At 39.7% G+C, this 16,166-nt stretch overlaps 1 protein-coding gene across 10 annotated transcripts in view; it reads left to right on the top strand.

Annotated features, from left to right (window-relative positions):
• sipa1l2 (signal induced proliferation associated 1 like 2) overlaps nt 1-16,166 on the top strand; it is a 682,609-nt gene that overhangs the window by 535,592 nt on the left and 130,851 nt on the right. For all 10 annotated transcript variants that reach the window (XM_072559738.1, XM_072559717.1, XM_072559727.1 and 7 more), the window contains 2 exons: nt 1,020-1,417; nt 8,901-9,125. In XM_072559738.1, coding sequence (XP_072415839.1) covers nt 1,020-1,417; nt 8,901-9,125 — 623 coding nt within the window. The remainder of the gene's footprint in view (nt 1-1,019; nt 1,418-8,900; nt 9,126-16,166) is intronic.

Here is a 16,166-nt window from a genome sequence, read left to right as displayed (position 1 = left end):
GGGTATAATTGTTTGAACTGCAAAAACAAAAACTTGTGAAATTTGATTCTAGGGCTTTCTTCTCTCATTACTTTTGGTGTCCATCCTTGTTTACAGTAGTATTTGCATTGGAGGAGTAAACTTGAGAGAGATCTTTTAGTTGCTATGCACAGTAAGGTCATGAAATCACTCTGTCTTTAAATTCTTTGCAATGTCACATCACATTTTTACCAGAATACTCCTTCTGTTCAGTTAGTAAATCTTGATGTGCCCTTTGTAATTTTATTTGAAATGTATTGTTTCAATAACAAAAATTTATTTGAGTTAACAAAAATGTTTATTCTAACCTTGCCATGGGGCATTTTCTCCAAATCATTTTAAATTTAATTAACAGTAATTAGCACAAGTGGCTTCACTTTTTCATGAGAGCTCAATGAAAGCAACAGCGCCTACAAAGAGATGATCAAACAATCTCCCACAATCTGTGTCAAATGTAACCATGTCAATTAGTGCAATTATACCATTTGGTGATGAGATATCCATTTATGAAATTGGCTTGGGAAAGGCAATACAGGCACACTTATTTGTGTATTCTCTAAGCATGCTCCTCTGATATCTGTATTAGTATTAAGGCAGTATTTTTGTAAGTTAGTATGTCTATGGACTTTATCTGGAGATAATGAAGGCACTTGGGTTATAGTGCAGCTTGTATGCATGTTTTTAGAGCCAATAGTTATAAATACAGCATGAGTTGATTTTTATAATGAGATCACACCACACTATATTTTTATAACTCACTGCCCAAGAGTCAAAGGGCATGATCGTTAGCAATTCCATTCATTTTGTTTTTTAATATTTGTACTTTAAATGCTAATGTGGAAATTAAAATATACTATTAATCTTGTCCTAAAACATGACTCAGTTCTGGTCCTAGTACAAGGGCTTTTAGAGTAAAACTATAATTATTGTTAAATAAGTATTTAAGTGCACCAGGAAATATTTATTATTCTGGGTTATGTATCCCTTTTCCTCATCTTTAGATTACCGATAATAATTGCTCAAGCCATTCCAGCAGCAATACTCTGTCCAGTAATGCATCCAGCAATAGTGATGATAAACAGTTTGGTTCTGGTGACTTAATGGACCCGGAATTGCTGGGCTTGACGTACATTAAAGGGGCCTCCACTGATAGTGGGATCGACACAGCTCCATGTATGCCACCACCATTGATGGGCACGGTTCATTTAACTGGCAACAGATCAGCTGTACAAAGCAGGGCAGAGCAGATGGTACAGTGGGTGGATCATTGTGAAGATGGAGGGCCTGAAGATGGACAAGCAAAATCATACAGCGTTCATAACTACACTGCTGCAATTTCTGCCAGCCTTGCTACCCAAGGAAGTACCGGTGATCTCAGTGAGATCTCCTCACATTCCAGGTACAGATAATTCCTACTTCAGCAAATAAACATAACATTATCAATGTGTATTTATATAAGATTAAATTATCTTTGGTGTTATGAAACAGAACATTTACTTTGGGACTTTTGATCAAAACAACAAGGAAGTACAACATTGCCTGTTTCGGAAGCATGCACTTCAATGTTTTGACTGCCTTAATTTACTGATGGCACTGATAACTAAGGATGATTATGCTGTCAGCGGTGCTTGTCTGAAAGAGCTGTGTCTCAGGATTCTGGGGAAGTCCAATCTGGAGCGTGTTTTGCAACTGTATAAAACAGTTGTGAACTGCAGAATTTTACAACTTATAAGGCAATCATTTGGATAATTGCATCTATGAATGTATTTGAAAGAGAAATTCAGCATTAATCCTACTTTCACACCTAGCTGTGAACATTTGCTCCAAGTACTTGCCCTGCTTTTGCCTTCAAAGATGCAATGACCTTTGCCTGAACTATTCCCATTGAAAGCATTCCACACACCAACAACCATCTGTTTAATCATCACAGAATTGTTACAGTGCAGAAGGAGGCTATTTGGCCCATCATTGCTAGCTTCTTCTGTTGCCCAGTTCAAAATTCCTGTCTTTTCCCCGTATCTCTGTCTATCATTTTTAGCCAAATAATTATCGAACACTCTGTTGAATACCTCAAATGAACCTGCATCAGTCACATTTCCAGGCCAGACATTCCTTACCCTAACTACTAGATGTGTATATAAAAATTTTTCACACTCCCCTTCTTCATTTGCACATCACTTTTAAGCTATGACAGTCATCCTTTTTTCTTTTGACTGGGAACAATTTCCCCCTATTTACTCTGTCCAAATTTTGTTCCTGATTTCGAAAACTCCTATCAGACCTACTCTCAGCTGTCTTGTCTCCAAGAAGAACAGAACCAACTTCTTCAATCTACCCTCATAATTAAAGTATTTCATTCCTGGAACTATACTTGTAAATCCCTTCTGAACTCTCTCCAATGTGTTTACATCTTTCCTATAATGTGGCTCCCAAACTTCTAAAGTACTCCATGTGAATCATGTTGAGTGCTCTCTGAAGAACACCAATCAAAACATTGTTCAATACAGATCAACTTGCTTAAATATCTTAATATTAAAAAAACTATTTGAGGGTAGCATTACCAGATGTGACATACTGCTTAATCAATAGGAAAGGATTTTGACAATCTACATTTGGAATTCTTTAGAATCTTGTGGCACAAAAGGAGGTCATTCATCCATTGTGACTATAGCAAATGTGCAATGAATCTAATTTCCTTCTGTTTTTCATATAGCTCAATGATGCCCTTGCTTCCTGCTTTCCTCAGCTGCTTGAAGTATGTTTTCAGGTTCTTCTCTGAAATTTACTTTTGGATCTGCTTCCACTGCCCTTTGGGCACTGTGTTTCAGATAAAAACTAGTTGTTTCAGATAAAAACTTGTTGTGTTAGAAGAAAGATTATCATCTACCCCTGGTTATTTTGCCACTTAATTTATATTTGTGTCCTCTGGTCATTGACCTGCGTCCAAATCCTGACAGGATTTAGTAACTATTACAGGATTTTGTAACTGTAAATCATGCTGTATTGTCAACAAGAATGAATACTTTCAGTTTATGACACTGTCAAACATAGTGAACATAACTGAAGAAGGGCTTATGCCTGAAACGTCAATTCTCCTGCCCCTTGGATGCTGCCTGACCTGCTGCGCTTTTCCAGCAACACATTTTTCAGCTCATAGTGATAAGGTACCACACATGAGGCTACTGTGTTGGGCGGTAGTATATCAGCATGGATAGAGGATTGGCTGACTCGTAGAAGACACACCTTCCACACCTGATTCAATCTGGTCTATTGTATTCATTGCTCACTATGTATCTCCTCTACACCGGGGAGATGAAACAAAGACTGAATGATCGCTTGGTCGAACACTTCTGCTTTATCTATAAAAATAACTCCAAGTTTTCAGTTCCCACCACCTCAACGCATCACCATGTTCCCATGGGAAGCATGGTTGGTAAGTTTGCAGATAGCTCCAAAATTGGTGGTATGGTGTACAGTGAAGAAGGTTATCTAAGATTATAAAGAGATCTTGATCAACTGAGTCAATGGAGTGGGGAGTGGCAGATGCAGTTTAATTTGGATAAATGCAAGGTATTGCATTTTGATAAAACAAATAAGTGTAGGATTTATACAATTAATGGTAGGGCCCTGCGTAGTGTTGCAGAACTGAGACACCTAGGGATTCAGGTGCATAATTCTTTGAAATTTGCATCACAGGTAGGCAGTGTGGTTAAGAAGTTTTTTAGCACGTTTGTCTTCATTTTTCGTTCAGACCTTTGAGTATAGGAGTTGGGACATTATGCTGAGGTTGTACATGATGTTGGTGAGGCCTGTTCTGGATTACTGTGTGCAGTTCTGATTGTCATGTTGTAGGAAGAGGGTTCAGAAAAGATTTTGAGGATGTTGCTAGAGCTGGAGGGTGTGAGTTGTAGGAAGAGGCTGGATAGGCTGGGATGTTTTTCACTGCAGCTTAGGAGGTTAAGGGGTAACCTAATAGAGGTTTATAAAATCATGAGGGGTGTAGATAATATGAATAGCATATTTTTAAGGCAAGAGGAGAAAGATTTAGAAAGGACATGAGGGCTACCTTTTTTACACAGAGTGGTTAGTGTGTGGAATGAACTACCAGAGGTATAGTTGCAACATTTATAAGACATTTAGAGAAGTACATGAATTAGAAAGGTTTGGACGGATGTGGCCAAACACAGGCAGGTAGGACTAGTTGATTTTGGGAACATGGTCAGCGTGGGCTAGTTGGACCAAAGGGTCTGTTTCCATGTTATATGACTCTGTGACCCTGTCTTCCACCTAGGACGTTAGAGCACTCAGGACTCAACATTAAATTTAAGAAGTTCTGAGTATGAACGCCTCCCTCCGTGTTTGTTTTCCCACTTCCACTTCCCTGGTCGTATTCTGCATGGATTGCACCCAGCAAAGCCAACGTATTTTCAAATATTCGCAATTCCATTATCACTATTCAGCATTAATTTCTTCCCCGGCTTACATACAAGTAGTCCTTTTATCTGCTTCCCCCTTTTATTCTCTCTCTCTCTCTAGGTACAACTCCACCTATCCATCCCACTCCTTTTCCCATCCCAACCCCACCCTGCCATCATCAGTATAGTACCATCCTTTCCCAACTGTTTTCAATTCTGATGAAGCATGACTGGCCTCAAAATATTAACTCTGTTTCTCTTTCCCAAGATACTGCCAGACTGCTGAGTTTCTCCAGAACTTTTTAATAAACATTGATCAGATGGGCCAATAAGCTGAGGAGTAGTAGTTGGAGTTTAATTTCAATAAATATGAGGTGCTGCATTTTGGAAAACCAAATCAAGGTAGGACCTCTACACTTAATGGTAAGGTCGTGGGGAGTGTTGCTGAACTTGGTAAAAACAATGACTGCAGATGCTGGAAACCAGATTCTGGATTAGAGAGGCTGGAAAAGCACAGCAGTTCAGGCAGCATCCAGGGAGCAGTAAAATCGACGTTTCGGGCAAAAGCCCTTCATCAGGAATACAGGCAGAGTGCCTAAAGGGTGGAGAGATAAATGAGAGGAGGGTGGGGTTGGGGAGAAAGTAGCATAGAATACAATAGGCCTATCTTCTTTTTCACGTATCCACTCCACCCTCCTCTCTGACCTATCACCTTCATCCCCTCCCCAACTCACCTATTGTACTCTATGCTACTTTCTCCCCACCCCACTCTCCTCTCATTTATCTCTCCACCCTTCAGGCACTCTGCCTGTATCCCTGATGAAGGGCTTTTGCCCGAAACATCGATTTTACTGCTCCTCGGATGCTGCCTGAACTGCTGTGCTTTTCCAGCACCTCTAATCCAGAGTGTGTTGCTGAACAAAGACCTTGGAGTGTAGGTTCATAGTTCCTTGAGAATGAAGTCGCAGGTAGATTGGATAATGCAGAAGACATTGTGTATGCTTGCCTTTATTGGTCAGTACATTGAATATAGGAGTTGGGAAATCATTTTGTGGCTATACAGGACATTGGTTAGGCCACTATTGGAAGTCTCTGTGCAGTTATGTTCTCCCTGCTATAGAAGGATGTGAATCTTATAAGGGTTCAGAAAAGAGTTACAAAAATATTTCCAATGTTGGAGGGTTTGAACTGTAGGGAGAGGCTAAATAGACTGGGGCTATTTTCCCTGAAGCATCAGAGTCTGAGGGGTGACCTTACAGCTGTTCATAAAATCATGAGGGGCATGGATAAGGTGAATAGATCAGATCTTTTCACCGTGTTCTGGGAATCCAAAACTGGACGGCATGGATTTAAGGTGAGAGCCGAAAGACTTAAAAGTTATCCAAGGGGGCAGAAGGTGGTGCGTGCTTGGAATGAGCTGCCAGAGGAAGTGGTGGAGGCTGGTACAATTACAATATTTAAAAGGCATTTGGATGGTTATACGAATAGGAAGAGTTTAGAGGGATGCAGACCAGATGCTGACAAATGTGACTAGATTTATTTAGGATAGCTGGTTGGTGTGGATGAGGTGGACTGTGAAGGGTCTGTTTCTGTGCTGTGTATCTCTATGACTGTATGACTCTAAATGACTGAGAGTTGAGATAAAAAGGGGCATTTTCAGCATGGCAAGCTCTAACTAGGAGTGCCACAGGGATCAGTGCTGGGGCCATAATTATTTACAGTATATACTAATAACTTGGATGACAGAAATGAATGTACTCTTACCAAGTTTGCATATGACACAAATAAATGGGAACACAATTCATGAAAATCATATATGGAGGGATATGGACCGATAAAGTAAATGTTCAAAATCTTGGCTGATTCAATGTAATGTCAAAAAATATGCGGTAATGCGCTTAGGCAAGAAGCATAGAAGAGTTGAGTACTATCATAAAGCTATAGCGCAGGGGTTTGTGAGTCTTTGTTCATGAATCAAAAAAAAAGCATCCAAGTTCAGCAAATAACAGGAAATGCAAATTGAATGTGAGCCATTATTTAAAGGGAATCAATTATAAAAAGGAGCATAAGAGCAGGACTAGGCCATTCAGTCCCCTCAAAGCTATTCTGCTATTCAATGAGATATTGGCTGATCTGTGGTCTAACTGCATATTACCTGCCTTTGGCACATATGCCTTAATACCTTTATTTAAGAAAAAATATATTGATCTCATATTAAAATATGAAGAAGTATCTGTCATTTGTGAAAGACAGTTCCAAACTTCTATGACACTTTGAATATAAAAAGTAGGGAGGTCTGGCTAAAACTCTGAGGCATGTGTTAGACTATACCTAGAATATTGTGATCAATTTTGGCCCCCTTATCTAAAGAAAGTTATACAGGCACTGGAGACAGTGGGGAAGGTTCACCAGATTGGTCCCAGGAATGGAGAAATTTTCTTTCAAGGAGATGTTGGATAGGTTGGATTCATACTCACTGGAGATCAGAAGAATGAAAGGAGATCTTGATAAACACATAAGATTCTTTGGGGGCTTGATAGGGTGGATGGAGATAGGTTGTTTCGCTTGTGGGAGAGCCTCAAACCGGGGTGCATTACCTCAGAGCAAGGAATTATGTTTTTCAAACAGAACCATAGAGGATGTTTTACTCTGAGGGCAGCAAATCGTGGAATTCTTTTCCACAGAGGGATGTAGATACTGGGTCATTCAGTATATTCAAGGCTGAGATAGTGATTCAAAATCTGACTAAGGCAACTGAGAGTTATGAACTAAGGTAGAAGTGATGTTGAGGATCATCAGAACAGACATGATCTCATTGAATGGCGAAGTAAACTTGATGGGTTGAATCGTCTCCTATATGTCACTGGTAACCCTCAATTGATAACCCTCTCTTTTAATTAATACTTTTTAGTTCATGCAACACTACCAAATTATACTCTTCAGTTTATTAAATTATCTGCAAAACTTATTACTCTTCTGTTTATGTCACACCCTTAATTCATACTAATTCATACTTCAGTGTATGCAATATTGTCTGTTCATTAATTCTGTTCAAATTCATACAATATTGTCCATCTATTTACTACTTAATACTCTTTAGTTTATGACATTACATGAATTAATACTTCTCTGTTTGTGATACTGTCAACATAAAATTAATATGCTTCAGGTTATAACCCTCTCTACAAGAGTTAATGCTCTTCAGTTTTTGAATGTCTAAATGAATTAATACTCAATTTATGATACTTTCTACACTGATTAATACTCTTTAATTTATGTATTAGTGTCTATGAACAGTAATTTTCTCCTTTTTATGTAAAGCCATCTATATGATTCATATTTTTGAATTTGTGACATGTCTATATAGAAATTAAGCTCCATTCTTATGTTTTACAATACTTTTTGCTTTTAGTTTAACAGAAAATTTCTACTGTGAATCTTAATAGGTGGAAAAATATTTGCTCAATACTTTTGAAACTATCAAATAATTTTGTTGAAAAGAAGACAATGATTTAATGTTGACCCCCACTGCTACCAAACACATCTACCAAGACTCTGCAGAAAACAGCCAGAAGTAATGATCAAGTCTTGCTCTTAATTTTATGCAGCAATAATGTGGAAAGGCCACTGTCATTTCAACAAATATTAGAAGTCAGCAATCATTAAAAACCAAGATGATAGCAGTCATGTTTCAGTTATTCTGAAAGGGCGTTATATTTCTTTATTTATGAAAAAGATCCACTCTGAATTTTGGAATGAGAATGATTTGCAATTGTAAGTTAAATTAAAATGACCAGAAATGCAGACATTTAAATGAGCTTTCAGTGAAGGAAAATTGTAAAGACTTTTGACTGAACGTTTAATTATAATAACATACTGGGGGGTGAGGGGGGATAGTTCTGTTTCATTGCCCTTGTAATAAGTCCTCCAACTGTCATTTGGAAAAATTCTCATCAAAATCTTGGCATGTTCATTAGCCAGCTGTGTTTTGCATCCATAATGTTTTTACACAATAAATATAGATGAGAAACCCAGTAATTCCCTCCCTACTTGTCCATCCACCTTAGCCTATAACTCCACATCACAGGAACCAGCTGGTTCTCAAATCATTTCTAGAATTTAAATTTTCTTATCTGTTAATGAATTAACATCAATCCCATTCCACTTCAGAAGAAGAATTTCCTCATGTTTGACCGAAATCTGTCTTTTTGGAATTTTTTTCTAATTTATAAGTTGACTCTAACTGTGATGGTTGTTTGTCCAAAATACTAATTGGGTGGGTGTTTATAAGCATTCTGCAACACAAATGTCAATACATTACTGACTTGAAGCATTGCTGGATAACAGAATTAACTAATCATCTTTAACTAATAACAATGAATAATATGAGCCGTGGTAAAGATAGTTGAAATTATTCACTGTTCTTTTGTTTTCTTCTATCCCTTCATCAAATCTCTGCTTCTTTAGTGGTTCACATCATTCAGGAAGTCCATCACCACGTGTTTCTAAAACCAGTGGATCACTTGATGCCTCCAAGGTCTATATAGTGTCTCAGAACAGCCCTCAGCAAGTCTTAGGGTCATTGTCTGGATCCTACCATCACCAGGGTGCTGTTAACAAATACGTCATTGGCTGGAAGAAGCTGGATGGAAGCCCCACACCAGAAGAGTCAGAGATTGCAGACTGCAGAAGGTCAGTGATCCAAATGAAAAAACGCAGCTAGCTTTTCCTAATCACTTACTCTGATATCTGATAACTGTGCATGTGACGTCCAACTGTAATGGTTTTAAAGCTTTAGCGGCATTAAATTTCATGCAAAGACATGAGAAGTGATTTTGAAAGGAAGAATAAAGAAAGGCAATTCAAATTAAGGAGTACTATTTTAAAGTGTGTAGGAATAGATGAATCTGCAGTATGCACAAATCATTGAAGATGGCAGGAAAGTATGAGACAGCAGTTAATCATAGAATCCTTACAGTGTGGAAACAGGCCATTTGGCCCAACAAATCCACATCGACCATACAAAGATTAGCCCACCCAGACCCATTCCCCTTACCTTATTACTCTACATTTACCCCTGACTAATGCACGTAACCTACACATGCCTGAAACAATTTAGCCTGGCCAATTCACCTCACCTGCATATCTTTGGATTGTGGGAGGAAACCGGAGCACCTGGAGGAAATCCACGCAGACACGGGGAGAATGTGTAAACTCCACACAGACAGTCACCCGAGGCTGGAATCAAACCAGGGTCCCTGGCACTGTGAGTCAGCAGTGCTAACCTCTGAGCCACAATGAGGCATATAAGATCACGGCTTCAAGAATAAATGCAAGGAACTTATAGTAAACCTTTATAAACTATCATTTTGACTTAACTGGTATATTGTATTTAATTCTGAGCACCAACTAATCTTGTGAGGCATTAGGGATGGTCCAGAAAGATTTCGGAGAATTTCTGGAGATGAGGGCTTTCAGTTTTGAGGATAGCTTTGAGAAGTTAGATTATTCTCGTTAGAGAAAGAAAGGTTGAGAGATTTAATAGAAATGTTCAAAATCATGAGTGGTCTGTATAGGGTCAGTAGGGAAAAATTATTATTAGTGGAAGGATTACAAACCTGACGACATCAATTTTAAAGTGATTGAGAAAAGAATCAGAGGTGATGTGAGGAAAAACAGCAAGTGGCTAGAATTTGGAATTGTTTGGAATGTGGTGGAGGCAGACTCAAATGTGCCTTTTCAAACAGCAATTGGATAACAAACAGAAGAGGTAAGATTCCTAGGCTAATGTAAGACTGGAGGACTGACTATTGAACAGAACCAGCACAGATATGATGGGTTAACGTGGCCTCCTGTGTGCAATTATCCGATGATTTAATCCCATTGTGAAAGTCTTCATTTTTAATGCTTAATATCTGACATCGATGATGAAACTGATAAACGTTCTCCAAGTTGCAAGTGTGATGCTGAATAATTTCAGTGTTGCCGTTTTTCCTGGATGTTGAATCAACTGAAAATAGTACACAATTAAATTACTACAAATGTTAGAAGCATGTGATTAAACATAAAGTGTTTGAAATACTCAGCAGGAATGTAATATCTGTGGAGAAAAAATGAAATTAAGTTAATTATGCTGAATTATACGGGCTGCTGTAGTCCCTGCAAGCGCAACCACATAAAGGGCAGGGGCTTGCCCAGAGGAAGAATGCCTGCCTTATATACATTAAACGGCCAACTTGTTCACCTCTTGATTATACCAATAGAGCTTTGGGACATTGTGCTAACAGCAGTGGAAAAGGAGAGGGCAACTGAGTTATCCCTCTGACAGACCCAGGGGATTAGTTAAGAAGGATGGCCACTGCCAACCTGTGCTAGGAAACCAGACTGGTCATTTAATGTGGGCCTCTTCTGATTAAAAGCCATTGGTGGCAATCAGGGAATAATAGGCATTAATTTCCCAATTGAAGGCCTCAATCGGTCCACCAGTGGGACAGCTTCTCAACATTATATCCTCCCACCCATCAATAAGAAAATTGAGGTGAGGGCAGGAAAGGATGGGATATTTGGCAGCTAGCAGACTATTTGCTGAATATAGCATATCTCCCAGCCTTCAAGTTCACTGGTTGGGACAGTTAAATCGAGCCATCTGTTTGTCTCCTCACTGATTATTTAGTTTTGTTAAATCATAGATAACGATACATAATAAGTTATGCCCAAGTACAGATCTGACCTATGGAAACAATTGCAGGTATTTTTAAACCAACTTGCTCAGAGCAGATAGAACTTGAACTCAGGCTTCCTGGCTCAGAGAATAATTTTGACAAACTTATTCGAATCTAACTTAGTGCCTGTGATACATAAATGTAGACTGCTGAATGGCACTGAGCTACACTGCAGAATGGTAGGTTGTATTATATTAGCGCAATTTCCATCTGGCACGTTTGACTTTCGCTGAGCCATTAAAGGAAGCTCCAGATGGAGATAAGGCACTCCCCAGTGTGAAGGTGAAAGAATAGACACTGTCAAAAAAGGTTACTCTTCGGTGCCTTTTGGTGGCTGCTTTCAGCAGTACTAGTAAATTTTTAGGAACATGTTGTTCCTAGACCTTATCCCAAACTGTTTTCTAATGTGAAGCCATTTGAAAATTAATGTGATTCCAGACAACAGAAAAAAGAATCAGCAGTAAAGCAATAAAACAGTTTAGTAATTACTTATTAAAATATGCATACTATATATTAACATAGACATCATATAAATATGAAACTCTCAGTTTTTTAAAGTACTTTGTATAAAATAATAATGTTTTTGCATTCATGCAGGTTTCAGCCAAGCTCTCTATACTCTGTGGTGGCAGGAGATTCAGTGAAGCCCCAATTCCCCATTTCCACACTCAAATTAACCCTTCCCCTCCCCCACCAAACATTTATTTTCCCAACCCATTCTCTCTTCGCTCAGTTATTTAGCAGCCTCACGTCTAAATCTCCTCTCCGCATCCATTCCCCATCTCAGCAGCTTCTTTTTCCAAATCCCCAGCCTCTGCATGTAGCTCACTTAAGCAGACACACACACACACCCAGCAGTCTGTCTCCTACATCCAATGTTTGATTTAGGTGATGATGTATGTGAAGCAGAGTTACCACTCCAGGGGCTAGGAACCTGTAAAACAAGGAGACAGGGACAGAACTACAGTAAATTCTCAAGCTGATGCTCGTCTTCTAGCACAACTACATGAAGTCTCAATTTAAGGTACCAGCAATAACAACCTGAAGCTCAACCCTGTTGACCTGGCAAAGTCCCCTTCAGCACCATCTGGAGGCTAGTGATAAAAGTGGGAGAGCTGCCTTACAGATTAGTCAAGCAATTGTCTGACACAGTCATACTCACAGAATTGTACCTTACAAAGTCCCAGTCAACCTCGGTCCAACTAGTCCATGCCAACCGGATATCCAAAGTCAATCTTACAGTTTAGATTAGATTACTTACAGTGTGGAAACAGGCCCTTCGGCCCAACACGTCCACACCGACCCGCCGAAGCGCAACCCACCCATTCCCCTACATTTACCCCTTTACCTGACACTACAGGCAATTTAGCATGGGCAATTCACCTGACCTGCACATCTTTGGACTGTGGGAGGAAACCGGAGCACCCGGAGGAAACCCACGCAGACACGGGGAGAATGTGCAAACTCCACACAGTCAGTCGCCTGAGTCGGGAATTGAACCCGGGTCTCTGGCACTGTGAGGCAGCAGTGCTCAATCTAGTCCAATTTGGCCCATATCCCTCTAATCCCTTCCCATTCATATACCCATCCTGATGCCTTTTAAATGTTGTACTGAACCCACTTCTACCATCCCCTGGCAGCTCATAACATACTTGCACCATCCTCTGTGAGAAACATTTGCCCCGAGGTCCTATTTAAATATTTCCCATCTCACTAGTGTTGGACTCCCCTCCCTTGGGGAAAAGACCTTGGCTATTCATCCTATCTATGCCCCTCCTGATTTTATAAACTTCTATAAGGTCACTCCTCTGATCCTTCACTGGTTCCAAAGCATTGACACCGCTTTCTCTTTACAAATACTGCCAGATCTGCTGAGTTTCTCCAGCACTTTTAGTTTCTGTTTTAGACCTAGCATCTGCAGTTCTTATTTTTGTCTTACATTTATCAATATTTATGTCACATCTGTCTTCATCAGGTCCTCATATAACATTCTTTTTCCACTCAAAGACAATGTGACATGAGATAGGGCAGAAATAATGCAATTTCAACACCAACTCTGTCAAAACAATAAATTACATTATGCGACATTGATCTAAAACAATCTGAAGTTTCTCTCACGTGTCCTTTCTTCAATCCACAGGAGACTAATTTCCTTGGTCAAATCTACTCTTTGTTCACTACAGCTACTGATCATTTATCCCCTTCTCTTGCTTGTTGACATGTCTCCTATTCATTTACATAAGACATTATTCAAATCCTTCACTGTCCCAACTTTTTTACAGTTCTGTCTTAACCTTGCACACTACTGTTCAATTTCCTGCAGTGCATAAATATTCTTGATCTTCACATTCTCATTACTTTCTGTTTTCTTCCTGGACCATGATCCCTTACCATTCCTATCTTACTCTCCAGTGGAGTTTTGGCATTTCCTGAAATGATTCCTCCTCTCTGCTGACTTCTGGTGTTTCTCAGAGATAAGAGCTTTAGTTGCTTCCTATTTGTTGTCCTACAGGCTAACCTCAGCAATACCCATCCACAAACAAGGGGTCAACGTTCACACAAAATGTCAATGACGTCTCATTTTCTGCTATCCAGCAGCACTGCCTTTAGGGTTGCTATTTATGGCCTTCACAATCATCTCATTGCAAGTGACTCCATTAACTTAGAGTCAAGAAGAAGTTGCCTGGGGAATTGTGTGGTGTGAAGGGTTGGAGGAGTTCCCAAAATTGACTCTGAACAGCACTTGGAGCACAGAGGATGACAAGGACACAGAATATACTTTGGTTGGTTAACTTGGATCTCTGTCACCTAGAATGGTTCACACCACCACTTCTGACCCAGTTGGACATCGCTGTTAGACCGCCTCTGCAACAAGTAGTGATGAAACTAACAAGAGAAAAGCATACTTGACATCGTCCTCAGCAGTCTGCCAGCCACATTTGCAACTGTCCATGACAGTATCGGTGAAAGTGACCACCGCACAGTGAAGATGAAGTCCTGTCTTCAAGCTGAGCATACCCTCCATTGTGTTGAGTGGCACTATCTCAATACTAAATGGGATAAACTTTAGCAACTGTGGGCCATGAGCAGCAGCAAAATTGTACTCCAGTGCAGTTTGTAACCTCATGGTTCGACATACCCCCACTCTGTCATTACTCATCAAACTAGAATTGTGCAGGAGCAGCATCAAACTGCCTAAAAATGAGGTGTTAACTCCATGAAGCTGTAAACAGGATAATTGGCAAGTGTTATATAGAGCTAAGTACTGACATAATCAGATCCAAGGTATGCAAACTTGAATGGCAGTGCATGATTAAACACTCACTGGAGGAAAAGGCTCTGCAAATATCCATCTTCAATGGAAGAGGAGCCCAGAATATGAAACAAAGATGATGGGTTTTCAACAATCTTTAGCTAGAAGTGCTGAGTGAATGATATATTTCTGCCTCATCCAGAAAACCCTAGCATCATAGATGCCAACCTTCAAACCATGTGATATCAAGAAACAGCTGTAGTTACGTTATACTGCAAAGACTATGGACTGAACAAATTTCTGTAGTAGTAATAAGAATGTGCTCTAGAACTTTGCCACCGTGGGCGGCATGGTGGCAAAGCACTTAGCACTGCTGCCTCCCAACGCCAGAGACCCAGGTTCAATTCCCGCCTCATGCAACTGTGTGCACATTCTCCCAGTGTCTGTGTGGGTTTCCTCCGGGTGCTCTGGTTTCCTCCCACAGTCCAAAAATGTGCAGGTTAGGTGAATTGACCATGTTGAATTGCCCGTAGTGTTAGCTGAAGGGGTAAATGTAGGGGAAATGGGTCTGAGTGGGTTGCTCTTCGGAGGGTCGGTGTGGACTTGTTGGGCCGAAGGGCCTGTTTCCAATCTAATCTAATCTAACCTAAACTTGCTTCGTCCCGAATAAAGCTGTCCAGTTCAGCTACAACATTGGCATCCACCTGACAATATAGAAAATTGCCTTGGTACATCCTATGCACAAAAACTTGGACATTCAAGTCCAGTCAATTACTGCCCCATTAGTTGAATCAGTCGTCAGTAAAGTGATGGAAGATGTCGTCAATGATGTTGTCAAGCAACTCTTGCTTTGCAATATCTCAATAAGAAGGATGAACCTTCTTGATTGGAGAGTATCCAATCAAAAACTAAGGCACATAAAATGGCAAAAACTGGAGCTATGCCAGAGGATTGGGATTTTTAACTACCAGCAGTGGTTAACTGGAAAGCTAGTGAAGAGGAAGAAAATTAATTTTACAGTAAATTGGTGAGAAGTATAAAAACTAATAGCAAGAACATATGTGGATATGTAAAAAGAAAGTAGCTAAAATAAGTGTGGGCCACTTGGAGAATGCAGCTGACTAATTAATGAGGGGGAAGCAAGGAAGCAGATAATTTACACCAATATTTTGCATTGATCTTCATGGTGGAGGTCTCTATAAACATCTGACAACAGATAGGCAAGATGCTTGTAACAGTCTCCATTAAGAAAGACACATTTTTGGGCAAACTAATGGGACTGAAGGCAGAAAAGTGGCCAGGACCTGATTGCCTGCATCTAAGGGTTTTAAAGGAAGTGACTGCAGAGAAAATGGAAACATTAGAATGTGACAACCCTGTTCACAAAGAGGTGGAGACAGAAAACAGGAAACTACAGGCCAGTTAGCTTAAAATCTGTCATTGGGAAAATGTTAATGTTACTTATTAAAGAAGAAAGAGCAGTGCGTTTAAAAATGCTTAATGCCATCAAACATAGTTTTGTGAAAAAGAAATCATGTTGGACAAATTTTCGTTGAGGATATAACAAGAAGTTGATAAAGTATTTGATAAGGTGTCACATAAAATCTTACACGAGATAGGAGCTCATGGTATTCAGTGGTAATATATTAGCATGGATTGAGCACACAAAAGACAGAAAGTTGAGACTAGTGGGTTTTTTTCAAGTTGAAAAGATGTGATTAGTCAAGTGCTACAAGGATCGATCCTTGGGCTTCAATT

The sequence above is a fragment of the Chiloscyllium punctatum genome, chromosome 3 (genome assembly GCF_047496795.1).
Source record: "Chiloscyllium punctatum isolate Juve2018m chromosome 3, sChiPun1.3, whole genome shotgun sequence".
Lineage (NCBI taxonomy): Eukaryota > Metazoa > Chordata > Chondrichthyes > Orectolobiformes > Hemiscylliidae > Chiloscyllium > Chiloscyllium punctatum.
This window is presented reverse-complemented; position numbering and strand designations above follow the sequence as displayed.